Genomic DNA, 20,685 nt, shown 5'->3' with positions numbered 1-20,685 from the left:
AGGCCTTAATGGCCGAAAGCTATAATTGTGTGAATCTTTTTATTGTACCTATCGCGACTCAGCATCTCTGCTATATGGTGAGTAGCAACTTTCCTTCTCTGGTATTGTTACATTCCATCCTGGATCTTCCATTGTTTGATTTTTACGTATGAGAGCTATCAATGAATTAACAAATGAAGACATAACTGACATTTGGTTTTGCTAAACAATTACAGGTCTGGATTTTTAAATGTAGGGGAAGTAGTCATAACATGTATTGCAAACAACATATACTGTTGAAAGACATTAATCTATTACACTTTATTCATACATACATACATACATACATTCATTAAGTTACTACACATTCTAAGTAAATGCAATTCCAAGTAACAATAACAAAAACTACACACAATTATGTATGGTAATGTCATATAGTAGACACTGAATCATTTGGCACCTCATTAAATGAACTACCGTAAACATTGTTGTATTTCCTGATCACAGGTTATTTCTGACAAAACGAATATGTCACATAGAAATATTCAGTGTTATATTATACTGTAATTGGTAGCAAAGGAATCAAAACATTGAATACATGTTTAGTCTTTATGATAAATTCTTCAAAATTATAAAATTAACAATAAGTGTGCTAGTTTTGATTGTCATGACTGTACAAATACTTTGGCAGCTACGTTCATCAAATGAGCTCACTCCAAGTCATATTTTAATTCACTTTTGTGCATAAGCAAGGTGTTCATTAAACTTCAGCTGAAGTTCAAAATTATGTGTTCACCTTTTTACTGGAATCTCAAATCAGTGTCTACTGTAATCAAAACTCAGAAGGACATAACCGCTGCCAAGGTATCTCATCCTCATTCATGATTTAAATAATGAACAACGCAGCCGCAGGCTTTCCAAAAACAGCAGTTATAATGAACAAAACTGCTCACGTATTAATGAAGATGCAAGATCAATATTTTTTCATTACTTCTGTAGTTTACATCTAACAATGTCTTACTATATGTCATATGATTCATTTTGACCATTTTTAATGAAGCACCACACAAAAGTATTTTTTTTTTTTTCTTTTCTTTTTGTGATTGAACTGGTAGTACGGAAAATGTTGTATGAAATGGCTGTTAGATATATTAAAATAATTTGACTACATGGATGAATATGGGAACTGGAGGATAGCTTTTATATTAACTAGTGATTTATAGGGAGGTGGAGGGAAGAGAGCCTTTCACCTTAGTTTGAGTTTGAGGTATTTGATGTGGGAGGCAAGACTACCTGACTTACTTCGATTTGTAGGGGTGGACTGGTGGTAAGACTTCCAATCTTGGGCAAAAAATCAGTTTGACTACTCTCTTAAGAGCCCTCATGCGAAAGAGTAATGTACAAGACAAAAACAGCAGATGCTTCTGATTTTCTACAAGATATACATCATACAACTTTATTAATTGAAAATATTACAGTTTGTGCATCAGTACTGTCTACTTTTGTTTTCTGTTGTACAGAACGACAGTTCTTGATTGTCCTGAATGTTGGACATGTGATGTGATGAATGAGTGAGAACACTCCCTCTGTTCAGTTCCCTGCAACTGTTTTCTAGAGAGACTAAGCAGAAGATATACTAATGATGTAGACAACAGTGTTCATGTTTTATTTCTTCTTCTCCATTTCCTCTTGACATCAAAAATCTGCATTCACGTGTATATGTAGACATGTAGAGCACAGTGCTAGTATTTATGAACAACTGCCATTTATTTTCAGTAGCAGACAGGAATTTTAGCATCCTCAGCTGGCAGACTGTTTCTATCACTGGCCCTTTCTGTAGCTTGGTCCTATAAACAGTGAATATTGACATTTATTATTTGCTCAGAAAGAAAGTATGAAAGAGTGGGGGTGGGGGTTTACTGTTTGCAGGTAACAGAACATTATCAATTAAGATAGATTGCTGTTCATCATCAAGGAAGTGCTGAGCAGTGAACAGGCTGCTTTTGGGGTACACACACTATTGGTGTTATCTTTTAGCTATCCATCAAAATCTCTCTCTCTGTCATATCTGTAAGCATTATGGCCCACTGGGGTGAGCAGAGATCTTGACTGGGGTGCGAATTGTGTGTACAAAAAACGCTTAGGTCAGGAAGGGGAGACAACAGGGTAAGTGTGGGAGAAGATGCTGTAGGGTTGACTGCAGGAGTGTGCAAAATCATGGTGTGGACAGGATGGTGGGCTGCTATAATCTGCTCATCATAAGAATAAACCTGGTGTAAACATTGCACTATCTATTCTTCTGCATTTGCTGGAATCTCATTGGATTTCCATTTCACCTGTGACTGTAGCCAAGCTGTCTCAAGTACTGTTGAGTATGATAATAAGGGTACGTTTTGTGCTGTGCATTACACGTACATCGACTTAGCGATAATACGGGACAACAGCGTTGCCAGCACATTTAACTTGAACAGCACTGGCTGGTCAGCTGGTACAGCTAGCCTGCAGTGACGTGGCCAGCTGCAGTTCACATGTAAAAAGAGACGAGCAGAGGAGCAATACAGCTTCAAATGTCATTTAATGTTTAAGCAGAATGAAATAATACACAGAAAATCTCGCACAATATGCTCCTTATATGACTAGACGAAAACCGTAACACATTATTGTTTTTAGCTAACGTACTATTGTAATTAAAAACAAGAACGATGAAAATTCCTGACTTAACCACAGGATACTTTTTCTGCATAAGCTGTGTGTAACATAAGAGAGTATTGAAGAATTTCATCGTATAGTTAAATATTGAAGCCACTGAAGATAATACTTAGCCAGTCGTCTGGTAATCTCTTAGCTCCTTCCTTATCCGAAACTGAGCAATACATTTCAGTTCTGGGAGAATCACCTGCTACGTTGATAATGAGCCTATGAACAAGAATCCACAAAGCCAACCAGGCACAGCATTTTCTCTTCTTCTTTTATGGCGAGCTGTTCTATATCCCGCTAGCATTTGCCAGTGACGTGTGAAAAAGCTGCATACGTTAGTTCCAGTACGTCTGGCAGCTTAACAGTCTTGTTACTTCTCAGGCCAAATCCCGCAGCTTGGCTCCAGATCGGTTCTGTTGGGTTCATATTGTAATGGTGTAGTAGCAAATGTAAAAATGCAGCATTTGTATGATGTGCTTGATGCTGTGAAAATGATTGTTTTTAATGTTTCTATGATACTTATCTACCTCTGTGGTATAGAATGATGGACACAGTCCAAATAAAGAAGATTTGGTTTTTCATTTTTGCCCTAAAAATTAAATTGTTATGTTTTCTTAATTTAAACAACCTTTATGAGCAGTCTTTCATAAAACATCGATAATTAAGAATTTGTATTTGAAAGGGAAAAAGGAATTTCGCTTCCAATGTGTAATTAGAAACAAGAAGACGTGCATTATTCATAAAAAATGACAACTAATTTTATAATTATGAGATGTAGGTATTTCAAGTTGAATAGGGGAGGGGGGAGGTGGGGAAGAAGAAGAAGAAGAAGAAGAAGAAGAAGATACAGGGGAGATTTGAACCAACACACGAATAACCGCACTTGGATCACATGCCATTATGCTACCAACTGCGCTACACATTCAATGCCAGTTTAATCAACATCTAAATTACATACAATGCTAGGAAAACTTCAAAGCTGATTATCTCTGTAAATTTATGAAAAACATTAAGAACAGCCTATTTCTTGGCACTTTTTAACCATGTTCCACGTATGTGTTTCACTATGGAACAGAAAGCAGCTTCAGCCAATTTTATACTGCGTATTTACAGCGTAACAATCAGAGCACAACACTGCAGGGGCTATGACTGTACACGATTTTTGAAATAAAAACTACGTAGCTAAAGTGTAATTAAGAAAAACGTTGATGGCTGTTAATACATTTGAATATCTTAAAGTTTCATGTAGCGTAACTTAGCAATAAGTTATCTATTACATAAGTATGAACTACTTCCAAGAGCATAACAACACCAATGTACGTGTGCCGCAGTTTCTGACCAACCACCACATTTGTGTTTGTTTACATCAGGTTTATTCTTATGATGAACAGATCATAGGTGCAGCTGTCCCATCCATCCATCCACTGTCCTATCACAGGCACCTGCTACCCATAAAAGGCAGTGCCACCTGTGAAAGCAACTATATAGTCTAAAAATGCACCTGCAACCACTGTGGGGCATTTTATATGGGCATGACCAGTAGCAAATGGTCTATCAGCATGAAGGGCCACTGCCAAACTGTGGCCAAGAGACAGATCAAACACCCAGTTGTTGAGCATGCCACACAAAACAGTGTACTAAACTTCAATGACTGCATCACTGCATGTGCCATCTAGATTCCTCCCACCAACACTAGTTTGCCTGAATTGTGCAGGTGGGAACTCTCCCTACAACACATTGTTCATTGGTTTAACCTCCCCGATCTCCACCTTGTTCTTACCTGATCCCGCCCCCCCCCCCCCCCTCCTCTTTCTTCTACCATTCCACCCTTGCATAAGTCTGCTGTCTGCATAGCCCGAGCCCGCCTGTATTATCATTTCCCCTTCTCTCCTCTACTTTTTCCACGCCTGCACAACCTCCCGATGCTGCACCTAGCAGCCCTCCATCCTGCCTGCACCATTTTCCTCTGCACTCCCACAGGTTTCAGTGAGCCTGTCTGTTGCTAAATGGTTTTTCATTGTGGTGAGCAGCAATCTGTCCATTTAACATTGTTGTATACACAATAAGCAACTAACATTTTGTCAAGACTGTTCTTTTATTACAAACCAGTTAGCTCATACTTGTTTCTGCGTAACGCTGCAGCTCATTGTATGTTACCTGCATAATTTACAGTCTGTCACCCAGCCACAGCATCTTTTGGATGGAAAAGTGCTTTAGCTAAAAAACTGAACTATGCTTGACATTTACCGTTATTTATCAGATTATTGTTAACCCCAGCAAACTACACAGCTAACTGGTGTCAATTTGATACAAATTTCTCACACATCCCCCAACTTGGTATTATGCACAAAATAACATTATGTGTAACTGAACAATGGAAGTGGCAAACAAATGCCTGACTGAAACTGCAGCACTGAATTTTGAACCATATTGCAGAGCTTATGTTTGTACAGTGTATTGAAATGCATTCCACTCTACTTTAAAAGTATATATACATACATACATACAGACAAATGTCACCAATGACCTAAATTGGCTAATTTACATTGTATCATCTACTAACCTGCAGTATCCAACTAAAACCCAATTTTGTTCAATTGGGAATCTTGATCTTGATGCATTAGACATAACTGGAGGGAAAGTGCCCTGAAGTAACTGCTCACTACTGAAGGCAGGATGGAACAGCAACTACAAAATTTTTAAGAGCATTGTTACTTTTCCCAAGTACACAATTCATTGGACATTACTTCATGTTATCAAGTAAAATTGAACTTACTCCTTGATAAGACTTCTCAGCTGCACAACTGTTGACACACAAGAATCAAGATTTTGTGCTGCATACTTTTGATCACCTTCATGGGGTTTCATAAGAGAAATTATTTCATTGCGAACATTTGATAGTTCGTCAATAATGGAGAGAAATTCATCTGCAAAGTAAGTGAATTTTATCTCAAGGTTGCTTGCATGCTAACAATACTGAAATATTGAAGTATGAGAGGCAGGGGAGGACGGACGGACGGACGCGCGCGCGCGCACTCACACACACACACACACACACACACACACACACACGCACACACGCACACACGCACACACGCACACACGCACACACGCACGAGAGAGAGAGAGAGAGAGAGAGAGAGAGAGAGAGAGAGAGAGAGAGAGAGAGAGAGAGAGAGAGAGAGAGAGAGGGGGGGGGGGGGGGCACTAATTTTTAAGCTCAACAACATAAAATGTTACCTCTTGATGCATCTGTCACTTTCAGGACTGTTAATGGCACCTGCCCACTTGCAATTTTCATATCTAGATTTACTTTTTTTAACATTGTCTGCAACTGATACATATCATCTGAAAGCAAAAAAGTTAGGTCACTGTAATACTTAGTGTTTGACAATTTTAAGCTATAATCCAATACAAAAGTAGCAAGACATAGGTATTAACCTCAATTTTCTCACAAATGCACAGAAATGCAATTGTTTTTCTAATTACAGAGATTTATAGCTTATGATTTTTGAGAGAGAGAGAAAGCTGTCTGCTTGCTGGAAGTAAAGGATTCCTTATATCACAAAAACATATTACATCACAAGGATAGTCAACCATAACTCTTTCTCATCGTATTACTAACAAAGCAGTTAAACTCTGAAATAACCATCCTTGACTGGTACTATTTAATGAGCTATATGACAATTCGGTCATCAATATTAGAACTGTTATGGAGAAATATTACAATTTAGTTGCCAAAGAGTAAACAGCGTATTACTCTACGTTGAAGTGACAGATTTTACGACGTGTTTGTTTCACTTCAGATAATATTAATTTTTTGCAATTTTCAGCAATTCTTTCCCATCCAGCGTTAAATATGTTTTAAATAAATTCTGATGAGAACATCACATTCTTATCAGAAAATGTACTTGTATGGCACTACTGACATAGCAATGTTTAATGATACTGTGTGCAAAACACCTCACACTTATGTACTGTGGATTAAATAGATTACAATAGTACGTTAGCTAAAAACAATAATGTGTTACGGTTTTTGTCTAGTCATCTAAGGAGCATACTGTGCAAGATTTTCTGTGTAAAGTACGAAAAGGGTGTCTTGGATGAATATGAAAAATTACCTTGCTGGGTAAATGCTCCATGTGGCATGTAGTGGACTCATGGAGCAAGAGCAATTCTGTAACTCGAATATGTTTGATAGAATTTGGTTCAGGGGTAAGACACTCGGAAAATGCAATCACTCTACAAAGGAGAATGTTCACAAAATACTCCTCTGGCTGAGTGAAGAGTATTACTGAGGTTTGAGCGATCCATAACAGGACCACCAAGAGATATTCAAAGTATTCAAAGAAGGGCAGCACAAACGTGTGTTTAACTCTTAGGAGCATGTTACTGAAATGCATTTAAGATGCCATTCTTCCTGTGCTCCACACGGAAACAGCATGTCTAGAAACTAATATGTGGTAAAATGAGAAATACCCTCAGTCATGCACTTCACAGTAGTTAGTAAAGTACTGATTTAGATGATGATTAATGATTATCTTTGGATATACTAGTCTTGCTGGTCCTTATACCTCATATCCATAATCCAGTTGAGATAGCACAAATGCTTTACAGGACTGAAGCAATGATGTCCAGTACTTCTATGTCAACTGCCTTAATTCTTCCGGCCTTCAGGTGCCTTATATGTGGTAGTCAAGTGAACTTGTCATCAATTGACTCCCTCATTTGTGATAAATGTAAATATGCCTTGAACGGTGGAAATCTATGCAGACATACTTGCCTAAGGAAAAGTAGAGTCTTCTTTTCATTGTCAATTGTACTAACCTTCTGAAGATGAGTTGCAGCTGGCAAATAACAGTCATAAGAGCACTGAACTGCTCTCCTCTCTTTACCAAGGATATTGTGATGGAAATATAACATTCACATGCAGCAATTTCTGCAGTAAGGCCACGGTCATTTCTATCTTCACTGTTGACTGGACTCAGCTCATTCATGTACCAAAGATTCAGATCAAGGCTTATTGTGAGTGCTCTTAGTGCAATTGTATTCGCAGCTTTATATATGGAAACTTCCCTTTTGAGACGTCCTCGACTGTATGACCTGATTCATCCAGCTCATCCCTGGTAATGTTTCTTTTAACATCTGCAAGACTGACTGGTTGAATACTTTCCATTACATGGGAGGAATCATGGTAGTCTTTACCTGCACAGCTATGGAGTCTAAGAAGAAAATTGATCAGGAAAGAAGACGTTCAGCTTCTGAAGTTTTGTCTACCCAAGTGATGCTTTGCAAAGCGGAACAAAGCTCAAATGATCTTGTTGTTTAAAGACACCGGGGTCTTCATCAGACATCGTTTTCGATGAAGATACAAATGCTGCAGTCTGCACCGGAGAAGTTTTTCACAAATAAGAGCAACAAGAACCACTTGTGGAAACAGCTATTTCCCGAATTGCTGAGTCTGACACTGTAACAGTCTTAAGCGAGGACATAGGCGTGCTTGTACTTCTAATGGGTCGAGGAAACAACTACAGCAACCTGTACGACCATAACACGGGAAGAGGGAAATCAGCAGGAGTGTGGTTCTCCAGCAATTCTTTCAATTTTGATCCTGGATTTGCCCCTTTCAACCATGCCTTCACAGGATGTGATACCACGTCCTCATCTCTATTTTTTTTTTTTTGGGGGCGGGGGGGGTGGGGGTGGGGGGGTGGGGGGGAAGAAAAGGGAAATTAGTAAACCTTAAGGAGCAACAAGCACACCTCAAAGTGCAAGCTGCTGAATTTGTTAAGCCCTCAGTCTCTCAAGACTTAATACTTCAGGCAGGAGAAGAGCTGATGTTAGCACTGTATAGGAATTCCAACTACATGATTTTGGCCTAGCTCAGGTATGTGCTTTCTGTAAAACCTACCCCAAGAAAATCTTTCAAACATCAAAAGCAACTGCAAAAATTAGACACAGCAAGATGACACTAATTGTGATCCTACCTTTAAGTGCAATCCTGGCTGGGGAAGAAAACTGATTCATGCCAGTGGGGTTGGAAGAAAAACTCATCAGGCTTGTTTCCCGTGATGATTATGAAAGATGCGGCACCACACAAGCTACTGAAGATAGTTTCCTGTGCATTCAAAACAGAATGCACAGCAGTGTATGGATGTCGCAAATTTCGATTGAACTGCTCCTCAACATGCAAAGACTGTTGTGGCTTATCCTGCGAGAATGCTCCAGAAATTGGGCATGACAAGGATGAAATAGTTTTTGGGGGTGGCGCTATGGGTCCTGTAGAGTTGATGCTGGGCTGTGACCTGCCGTAGTCTCCCAAATGACCTCGATTTATTGAACTGTGATAAAATGTGAATCTTTGATATTTAATTTGTGGTTTTAATATTGTCATACCCTTTTATTTGTTCATTTGTGCAAATTTTATATTACTCAAATGTGAATATATATTGGGCATTACTATCTACTTGGTTTTCATTTTAGCAACCCACTCTTATCAATTAAAGCATGGATAAAAACAAAGAAAAATACACATGGATATACATAGAGAACACATATGTGCTCATTAGAGAGCAGTCTTCCCACTGGAAATTTCATTTCACTGAATAATTTTGACTTAAAAGAAAAAGAACAAAATGGAATTACTTTGGTTTTCAAGTAAGTGGACACTTAATAGTACATAAAACTGAAAAACTAGATTCCTTTGTAACATGAAATTTCATAACCTAGAACTTTGATACCTTGATACTTTTCATTCAGAGTAGCCATTTTTGAGCTATAGGCATTGGAGCCGACTTTTTAGCCAAGTTTGTAAAAATGAACAAATTTTGACATCTGATAACAGACCCCTAACAGCTCCACCAATTTTGACACCTAAATGTGTCATATGATGAAAATTTAATACTCTTTAATTTTGGTACGGGTAACTTTTCAGTAGAATACATGGTTCCCAAGAATTAGGCAAAAGCCTGAAAAAAGTGCCAATATTTCTTGGTTTTTTGATCGCAAAAAGTTGTCCCAAGAGTTTTGGAGGTCGAAAACTTTGATTAAACAAACTCTTAACTATATACACAAGATAACAAAATAAAATCTACTAGGTGGTTTTTTGCGACCAAAAAGTACCCCGTTACTGGATTAACAGAGAAGCTTCAGAATCATATTCACAGTAAGATATTAAGATCAGCTGTGGCTATTTGTACAAGAGACATTCGGACATGTCATTAGTATGATAGTACGTATATGGCCCTTTCCATATTAACACAAAATGCAATGAGATTAAAAAAATATTACTACTTGTAATTTAAGTAGACGATGATGAGATGGGAGATACGATACTGTGAGAGTTTGACAGAAAATGCAAAGATGTAAGTTGGGACAAGGCACCTGCAGTAGTTGACATTTCTTCCCAATTATTAGGAGCCTTGGGAGAGACAGCCATGACAAAACTTCTACCTGGTATGCAAGATATATGATACAGGTGAAATAACTCCATACTGTAGGGAAGAATGTAATAATTGAAGTTCCAAAGAAGGTAAGTACTGATAGGTGTGAATATTTTTCAAACCCTCAGTTTAATAAGTAATGGTTCCAAAATACTGATATGCATTGATTGCAGAAGAATGGAAAGACTGGAAGAAACTGACTGAGGAAGACCAGCTTGGGTTCCAGAGAAATGGAAAACTATGACACACAGTACAGAATCTATGACTTATCTTCAAATATAGGCTGAAAAAAAGTAAACCGACATTATAGAATTTGTAGATTTAGAGAAAGTTTTTGCCATTATTGACTGATATACAATCTTTGGAATTCTGAAGGTAACAGGGGAATGGAAGTTTGTCTACAACCTTTACAGAAACCACGCTGCAGTTGTATGAGTTGAATTATGTTAAAGGGGAGTAGTGGCGGAGAAGGAAGTCAGACAGACTTGTAGTCTATTCCCAACATTATTCAATCCGTGCACTGAACAAGCATTAAAGGAAACAGGAGAAATTTGGAAAAGAAATGTATGTTCTAGGAGATGAAATAAAAACTTTGAGGTTTGCAAATGACACTGTAATTCTGTCAGAGGCAGCAAAGAAAGATTAGTTGAATGTAACACACAGCGTGAAGAAAGGTTACCAGATGAATATCAAAAAAAGTAAAGAATGGTAATGGAATGTCATTGATTTAAATCAGGCAAAGCTGAAAGAGTTAGATTAGGAAATGAAACATTAGAGGTAGTAAACGAGTTTTGCTATTTGCAAGTAACTAATGTGGTAGACTATACAAAATGCTGACTGACAATAGTAAAACAAGCATTTCTGAAAGAGAAATTTGTTAACATGAAAGACAAATTTAAGTGTTAGGAAGTCTCCTCTGATGGTATTTGTCTGGAGCATAGCCTTGTATGAAATGGAATGTGGATGATTAGCAGTTGAGGTAAGAAGGGAATAGTGTGGTGCTTTAGGAGACTGCTGAAGATGAGATGGGTAGACTGGATAACTAATGAAAACATGTTGACTGGATTAGGGAGAAAAGAAATCTGTTGCACAATGTAACTAAAATAAGGGGAGGAAGGGGGAAGAGGGGGAGGGAGAGCTGGGGGTAGAAACAGAATAAGTTTTTAGCGCAGTAAGCATGTTCAAAATAGACAGAGGGTGCAGTAGTTATGCAGAGATGGGAGAGCTGCTTCAAACCAATTTTTAAGACTGAGGACAATGACGAGAATGAAGTCCTTTGTACTGTAAGGCATGAGCATGATGCACATCTTGTTTGATACATTTATGATTTGATTGAGCCATGCTGCGGCTCGCATTGGTGCTCTTCGTAGTTTCCTGCCCTCTGTTGGAGGCTGGACCGTACCCTTTAGTTGGCATGTTTCTGGCTGTTTGTCTGCTTCTTGTCTTCACTGGTGCCACTCGTTTCGCAAGCGTTGCCTGTCCACTAGTAGCAGCAGCTGCAGTTATCGATATGTAGTAACTGTTGCCCTATCTTTGGGGCGACATCGTCGTGTTTCTGGATCGTGTGAGTGGGCCAGTTCGGTTGGGGACTCAGGAGGAGCCAGGTACACGCAATGCGAGAACACACTGGGACCGCTGGCAGCAAGCATGGACTGCTGGATGGAAGGGCTGTGGTCACGAGGGTGCACGACGTCATCGTAAACCAGATCCTGCAGGCTTTAAGATGAGTGCATTTCAATTCAAGTACAGAAACCTCCACCATTGTGATATCTCGCTATTCTCAAGTGACTTGGGTTCGTCTTGCTGCTCGTAGTGTCGCCGAGGTGAAGAGCAGCGAGTTATAGTGCTTGGGGAAAGCGGATCTGATTAGCTTTCCTCACCGTCTTATTACTGTTTACTACGTTCAGATTGTTACAATTTGTTAAGTTCAACCGTGGTATTTTTCCTGCCTGGCGGCTGCTAACGCCCCAGTAACCTGCCCTGGGGGTTAGTGTAGTTTTGAGAGCTTTCTTGATTGTAGGCCGTTTGCGATTCTTCTAATCCGGTGATAGTGATTCCTTCCTCATTCCAGGTGCTCTAAGCACAGTATTCTGGGGCATAGTGCAGTCCGCAGGTTCCGGATTTGGCGTATTGCTCCATTCTTGCATTTGGTTTATTAGATGTCAGGTAGCTTCAGCGAGATTGTTATTAGACATTCGTTAGATTGCCACTTGTCTGACTTACCATTTTGTGAAGTGAATGCAACTCTTGGCTGCCTATCTCATCACTTGCAAAAGTGTTTGTTGCCGGACCTTCTCAGAGGTTGATTCCTGGAGCACTGTCTGTGACTGGTCCTTGTGTTTTATTATTGTGTTATTTATTACCATACCTTGTATTGCCTACATTAGAGGTTACATATGTCTACTAGTTTAGTCTTCTGGTCACCTTCTGGAATAAATCTAGCAGTGTAAGAGTTGTGTTGCAAGGTTACCATCATCTTATTTCACCCGTTTGGTGGTCAGTTGCTCGTTTCTTTTAATTAATATTGCTTGTATTTGCTGTTTTACAGTAGGTTTTATATAATTGCTGTTCCTGGCGTGTAAGGTCTTCAGCTGTGATTGTGGTCATTTGCTTTGAAAAATAATTCGATATTTGTATTTTAGCAGTAAGCCTTGAAACCTTATTTACTGCCATTCCTGGCACCTGATACCTTCTGCTGTGTTTTTGGCCACTTACTTTTTTAATATTTCAATACCTGTAAGTTGTAATTGCAGTGAGTTCTTAAAAATTTTTAATTTATTGCCATTCTTGGCGTGTAAGGCCTTTTTTTTCCCTTTCCTTCAAGCCATTATCTGTCTTTTATGGTGATTTGCTAAGTTGTAACCCACTGAAAACACTATAATTTACAGAGTTGTTTATTCCTTCATTAATAACAAGTGGTATTTTTTTACTTATTGTTGAGTCTGGAATTACTGTTTTAAAAATAAATGTGTGTAACCATAAAAGGCAACCAATAGTAACTGATTATGGCCCTGTGCACAATCGTAACCAAATCCTGCCTTCCCTTGACAACCAGCTTTCATTGACAATGAGCTTAGCACCAGTGATGAAGTTGTGTATTAACAAAATGTACAGCAAAGTAATGTATGTGGCTAAGTAAACTTAAAACTGTGTGATTTTCATTCACCTGTGTTTATTCGGTGTCTGTATTTTCACAATACAGAGTCCTTCAGACATTCATTTATGTCTGAAGGAACATACACTGTTCCCACTGTTGTAAATATTATGAAATTTATTTGATATTTGCGAATTCCTTTTGACATCAGCTGTTTGTGACAGATAGTGGAGCCCGTAGCATATGGAAATGTGGATTAGTCTTGGAGGCATGCTTTGATAGCTAAGTAGCTGAGGTGACTGCTTGCGTGAAACAGGAAATCGGTATTGGTCCTGGTCCAGTACAAATTTTCATCTGTCACAAACAGCTGACATTAATCTGGAATTGCAAAATGTAAATCCATTTTGTAATAGTGTGATATTCACTGAATGAATACCTAATCACCCCGGAAAAATAACAGCAAATACCATTTTCTGCAAGAAAGAAGAAAACCTGGACATCAAAATAGAGATGATAATAGGGCTGTGCCAACACTGTAAAGACAGAAAATTGTACCAGGAGGATAAGTGGACTTAAAACATGTTTGCTTACTAGGGTAAAAAAATAACATTGTTAACCAATGTCTCTGCTCTATATGGATTAGTTTTGTGAATTCTGGGAAGCTGTTACACGATGTGGCATGCTGTCAGTAAAAGGGATGGGAAAAGTTATAAGTTACGAGTAATAGGTTGTAATTTTCCAGTTCTAACCAGGTAATAAATTTCAGAAACCTATTAATGGTTTAGTATGTACATTTTGGTCATGAAGAACACTGAAAACAGTGAAACAGTTCACATTCCTGTAGCACTTTATTTGTGAACTGATGACCTTATAGTTGGATGCCTTCGATCCAGATATTTTCTCAGCTTACTCTCAGTCTTTTTGAAATGTGAAGTATGACCACAAATATCGCACTGTGGTCATTTGTTACTTTCATTTCTTACATTTAGTATATCACATTTACATAAAAAGCAAGTGCAGGAGTGCTACCAAGAACACACTGCACACTAGGATCTGTAAATGTTTCATGCTTCCATGTTGAAATGGTTGCATTGCTTATGCAGTGGTGCAGCTGTGCTCTCATCAACCACCATCTGTTAACTGCTCTACATGTACACCTACAACTATACCTGTACTCTGTAAACCGCCATGAAGTACATGGCAGAGGGTACGTCCCCATGTACCAGTTATTAGGGTTGCTTCCTGTCTGATTCACGTATGGAACATGGGAGGAATGATTGTTGGAATGCCTCTGTGTGTGTTGTTATTATTCTAACCTTACTCACACAATCCCTATCTGACCGATGGGTAGGGGGATTGCAGTATATTATAGTCATCATTAAAGGCCGGTTCTTGAAATTTTGTTAGTATGCTTTCTCGGGATAGTTTATGCCTATCTTCAGAAGTCTGCCAGTTCAGTTTCTTCAGTATCTCCTAACACTTTCCCATGGATCAAAGAAACCTGTGACCATTCGTGCTAACCTTCTCTGTATTTGTTGAGTATCCCGTATTAATTCTATCTGTTACAGGTCTCACATACTTTAGCAATATTCTAAACTCATCACAAGAGTGATTGCACTTCCCCAGCATTCTAACAGTAAACCATATCTACTACCTGCTTTACCTGGGACTGAGTCTATGTGATCATTCCATTTCAGATCCCTACAAAGTGTTACACACAGGTATTTATGTGAGTTGGCCAATTCCAGCAGTCACTTACTGATATTATAATCAAAGGCTACTACATATTTTTCTTTTTGTGTAGTGCACAATTTTAGATTATTGAACATTTAAAGCAAGTTGGCACTCTTTGCACCACTTTGAAATTTTTTCAAGATCTGACTAACTATTTCTGATACTTTTTTCAGGCAGTACTTCATTACAGATAACTGCATTCTCTGCAAAAGCCGAGGTTACGATTAGCTCATAAATATACAGGGTGGCGCAGGGGAATGGGAAATTTTGAACGTTACAGTTGGAAGCCTTGTAGCACCAGCAGATGCTCGAAACTTTGCACAATTGATGTGAACGCATTGCCATTTAGTAATCATGGAGAATTGGACTGGTGCGGAACGTGCAGCAGCTGTGAGAGCGTTTTACAAAAATGTTGATAGTGCGACTGCCGCGCAGAGAACATTTTGACAGCATTACCAGCTTGGACGTCATGGACGTGTCCCATCTGCGCATGCGATTACAACGTGGGTGCATAATTTTGAAGAAACAGGATCTGCCTTGAAAAAGAAACCTCCAGGTGGCATTCCAACGGTACGTACCTCAGAGAACATTGCAGCTGCTAGAGCTGCAATTGAGAGAAGTCCTCGCCACTCTGTTCGACAGCATGCATCTTTGCTAGGGATTAAGCGACGAAGCTTACAAAGAATACTGCATGAATTAGACTTCCATCCCTATAAGTTGCAGATTGTGCAACACTTACATGAACGAGACCCAGCGTCACGTATGGAGTTTAGTAGCCAGATATTGGCTAAAATCAACGAGGACGTGAATTTCCTTGGTGACTTATGGATATCAGACGAAGCCCATTTCCACCTGAACAGATTCGTGAACAAACAGAATTTTCGTTACTGGGCACAGGACAATCCTTGTGAGTTTCACCAGCAACCACTACATAGTGCCAAGGTCACAATATGGTGTGCTGTATCATGTCATGGTGTTATCGGCCCTTATTTTTTTGAACGTGAGGATGGTAGTGCAGTGACAGTAACATCCGCTCGATATGTTGAAATGCTTCAAACATTTTTTACACCAAGACTGTACGAGCTTAATCTTAACGTCAAAAACATGTGGTTTCAGCAGGTCGGAGCCACGTCACACACTGCTCGACAATCGATGGCAGCAGTTCGTCAATTGTTTGGAAGACGCATTATTTCACGTAACGGTGACATTGCATGGCCTGTGAGATACCCTGATCTTAGTGTGTGCGACTTCTTCCTGTGGGGATATCTTAAAGGCAAGGTGTACCGTACACGTCCTGCAACAATCCATGAACTGAAGGAGAACATTGAAAACGAAATCACTGCCATTCCCCAATGTTTGCTACACCGCGCAGTCCAGAGTTGCTCTTAGAGTGTGATCGCCGAATGGGAGCACATCTTTCCGATGTCATCTTTAAAAAGTAAAGAGACACTTTTGGACATTTTGATTGTAAAGACATACTGAATAATGGCATACTGAATACATTCACATTCGTTAATAAATTACTAGTTTTATGAATTTATTCATGGAAATGACATTATTTCGAAATTTCCCGTTTCCCTGCACCACCCTGTACAATACAAACAGCAAGGATCCCATAACTTCTCCTTGGGGCACACCCCAAGTTTGTTCTACATTTGATGATGATCCAAGATAAATTTCAGTTGATACCTCAAAAGATCATAATTTTGACATTAAGTGTAGGTGTGGCACTGGATGAAATGTTTTTCGAAAATAAAGAAATACTGCATCTACCTGCTTGCCTTGATCCAAAACTTTCAGTATGTCATGTGAGAAAAGTCAGTTGGGTTTCATATAATTGATGTTTTTGGAATTCGTGGCATGGAGGAGGTCATTCTGTTCGAGACACCTTGTTATGATTGAGCTCAGAAGATGTTCTAACATTCTACAACAAACCAGTATCAACAATATTGGATAGTGGTTTCCTGGATCACTTCTACTACGACTCTTGTAGACTGGTGTGACCTGTGCTTTTTTGAAGAACTGGGCACTGTTTTTTGTTCGAGGCATCTACATTATAGTGGGAAGAGGGGCCAACTCAGCTGCAAATCAATACAGAATCTGATGGGATTACATTAGTGCCTGGAGTTTTGTTCAGTTTTAACAATTTCAGCTGTTTCTCAACAAAACTGACACTAATACTTATTTCTTTCACCTTTTTAGAGGTACGAAGATCAAATTGGAGTAATTCTCCTGTGTTTTCCTTTATAAAGGAACATTGGAAAAGGGAGTCAAGTATTTCAGCTTTTGTTTTGCTACCTTCACTTCCAGTTCCTGATTCATTTGTTATGGACTGGGCACTAACTTTGGTGCCATTACATACAGCAAGAACTACTATGGTTTTTGTGAAAGATCATATGGCAATGTTCTGCTATGGTAGTCACTGAAGACTTCATGCATTACTCTCCTGACAGCCAAACACATTTTTGTCTTACACCTATTAGGCAGTATTCTCTGTTTATTTAGAAGTTTCTTTACAGTGACTGTATACCATGGAAGTTCCCTACCTCTATGAGCTGCTCTACTGGTTACATACTTATCAAGTGCATGGTCAATCATTCTTTTGAACTTGAGCCATACTTCCTCTACATACTCCTGCTCTGTGCTGAAAGTTTCAGGTTGCTCACTGAGATACAACACTACTGATTTTTTATCTAGTTTACTGAACAGACATGTCTTTCTGCTTACAGAAGGAACAAGTATGTTCCAGCTGCAAGTTACACCCTGCCTGGGTGCAAATGTTAATTAGACATCACACAGAGCAGCGGTGATGTAACATTCTGCTGGAACAAATACAATCCAGGTGGGTGAATAATACCCTGTCTACATGGAGCTACCTGTGCTAAACACTTTGCAAAATTAATCTCTGAGGCTGCATATTACACAGGTAAGGCACAAATGGTACTACTATGTTTAAAATTATTGAAATTTCAACAAAGAAGAAAAGAACTGTAACAAAAACTGAATGGTTTCTTCACTTGCCATCTAAAAATAAGGTGAATGATGAAAACTATTTTCTGTTGGCATTTACTAAACTTTTTAAAATTAACTGTGGTCCAGCATAGAATTTATTTGCTTAAAAGGTAGAATTCAGCAACAGTGTTATTTCAATATTTATTTTACACACTGGCTATATTGGTCAGTAGTTGGGCTGGCTTACAAGCCCAGTAGAACATTAGATGTGTTAAATTCTCTGTGAAGGATAAGTAGTTGGCCTGGATGGTGTAAACAGAGGGAAAAAATTGTTACCCTATCAGCACATGCACTGCTGTCGCAATTATTTGTAAACTCACATTAAGAAAGAGAGGAACAGTAAGGTATTAGCCACAGACAAACGCCAGTCCATGTCCAACTCTCACCCTCACTGAGGCTCTCCTTCATGTGGAGACTTTAATCCCTCAGCACAATGGTCTCCCTGTGCCAAGAAACAGTTCCTCTCCAAGTTCTGAGCTCATTCACAATATCTTGGGCATGAGAGGAATTTCACTGGTGAGAGTATTCTTTTCATCTGTCTTTCAATCAAAGTGGGGAATTCACAGTGTATGGTGGTTTGGTTGTAGGTATACAAGGTTCCCTCCGGAATACTTTGTACTGCTAATATTATGGAGAAGGAAAGTTGCTACTCGCCATATAGCGGAGATGCTGAGTCGCAGATAGGCACAACAAAAAGATTTTCACACTTAAAGCTTTCGACCAGTGGCCTTTGTCAACAACAACAACAACAACAACAACACACACACACACACACACACACACACACACACACACACACACACGCAAACGCAACTCACACACGCAGGCAACTGAAACCACATTGCGATCAGCAGCACCAGTGCACAATGGGAGTGGTGCGGCTGGGTGGGGCAAAGAAGGAGGCTGGGGCAGGGAGGGGGAGGGATATTATGGTTGGGATGATGGACAGTGAAGTGCTGTAGGTTGGGTGGCAGGCAGGGGAGAGGTGGGGAGGGGAGGGAGGAGGAAGTAGCAGAAAAGGAGAGAAATAGAGATAGATAAATAAATAAATAAATAAAGACTGGGTGTGGTGGTGGAATGACGGCTGTGTAGTGCTGGAATGGGAGCAGGGAAGGGGCTGGAGGGATCAGGACAATGACTAAAGAAGGTTGAGGCTAGGAGGGTTACGGGAAGGTAGGATGTGTTGCAGCAGAAGTTCCCACCTGCACAATTCAGAAAAGCTGGTGTTGGTGTGGAGGATCCATATGGCACATGCTGTGAAGCAGTCATTGAAATGAAGGATATCACGTTTGGCAGTGTGTTCAGCTACAGTGTGGCCCACTTGTTTCTTGGCCACAGTTTGTCGGTGGCCATTCATGCAGACAGAGAGCTTGTTGGTTGTGATGCCTACATACAATGCAGCACATTTGTTGCAGCTTAGCTTGTAGACCACATGATTGGTTTCACAGGTAGGTGATGTTAGTGACCAGGCTGGAGTAGGTGGTGGTGGGAGGATGTATGGGACAGGTCTTGCATGTAGGTCTATTACAGGGGTATGAGCCATGAGGAAAGGGATTGGGAGTAGGGGTTGTGTAAGGATGGACATGTATATTGTGTAGGTTCGGTAAATGGTAGAATACCACTGTGGGAGGGGTGGGAAGGATAGTGGGCAGGACATTTCTCATTTCAGGGCAGGATGAGAGGTAATCAAAACCCTGGCAGAGAATGTAATTCAGGTGCTCCAGTCTTGGATGGTACTGAGTTAAGAGGCGAATACTTCCCTGTGGCCAGGCAGTGGGGCTTTGGGAGGTCATGGGAGACTGGAAAGATAAGACACAGGAGATTTATTTGTGTACAAGGTTTGGAGGATAATTACGGTCAGTGAAGGCTTCAGTGAGACCCTTGGTATATTTTGAAAGGGACTGCTCGTCACTGCAGATACAGCGACCATGGGTGGCTAGGATGTACAGAAGGGACTTCTTGGTATGAAATGGGTGGCAGCTGTCAAGGTGGAGGTATTGCTGGTGGTTAGTAGGTTTGATATGGACTGAGGTACTGATGTAGCAATCTTCGAGGTGGAGGTCAACATCTAGGAAGGTGGCTTGTTGGGTTGAGTAGGACCAGGTGAAGCTAATGAGGGGGAGGGGGGGAGTTGTTGAGGTTCTGGAGGAATGTGGATAGGGTGTCTTCACCTTTGATCCAGATAATGAAGATGTCATCAATGAATCTGAATCAGGTGAGGGGTTTAGAATTCTGGGTGTTTAGGAAGTATTTCTCTAGATCAGACATGAGCAGGTTGGCACAGGACGGTGCCATGCTGTACCCCGGATTTGTTAGTAGGTAATGCTTTCAAAGGAGAAGTAACTGTAGTTGAGGATATAGTTGGTCAAGGCGACTAGGGAGGAGGTTGTTGGTTCGGAATCCGTCGGATGTTGGGAAAGGTAGTGTTCAATAGCAGTAAGACCACAGGCATTAGGAATGTTAGTGTACAGGGAGGTGGCATCAATAGTTACAAGCAGGGCACTGTGTAAAGGGACAGGAACTGTGGAGAGTCAGTGGGGGGGGGGGGATGGTGGTTGGGGGTATGTTCTGGGTAATAGGTTGAAGATGTTGGTCTAAGAAAGCAGAGATTCTCTCAGTGAGGGCACAGTAACCGGCCACAATGGGGCATTCTGGGTGGTTAGGTTTATGGACTTTAGGAAGCATGTAGAAGGTAGGAGTGCTGAGAGTGGTAGGTGTGAATAGAGA

At 40.0% G+C, this 20,685-nt stretch overlaps 1 protein-coding gene across 2 annotated transcripts in view; it reads right to left on the bottom strand.

The window, feature by feature from the left end:
- Positions 1-289: 289 nt before the first annotated feature.
- Positions 290-20,685, bottom strand: part of LOC126161536 (uncharacterized) — a 139,722-nt gene continuing 119,326 nt past the window's right edge. The window contains exons 6-9 of one of the 2 annotated variants that reach the window (XM_049917460.1): positions 5,917-6,024; positions 5,453-5,603; positions 5,240-5,364; positions 290-1,826 (exon numbers count right to left, since the gene is read on the bottom strand). In XM_049917460.1, coding sequence (XP_049773417.1) covers positions 5,253-5,364; positions 5,453-5,603; positions 5,917-6,024 — 371 coding nt within the window. In that variant the 3' untranslated portion in view covers positions 290-1,826; positions 5,240-5,252. The other variant, XM_049917462.1, reaches the window with a different exon arrangement.

The sequence above is a fragment of the Schistocerca cancellata genome, chromosome 2 (assembly GCF_023864275.1).
Source record: "Schistocerca cancellata isolate TAMUIC-IGC-003103 chromosome 2, iqSchCanc2.1, whole genome shotgun sequence".
Lineage (NCBI taxonomy): Eukaryota > Metazoa > Arthropoda > Insecta > Orthoptera > Acrididae > Schistocerca > Schistocerca cancellata.
This window is presented reverse-complemented; position numbering and strand designations above follow the sequence as displayed.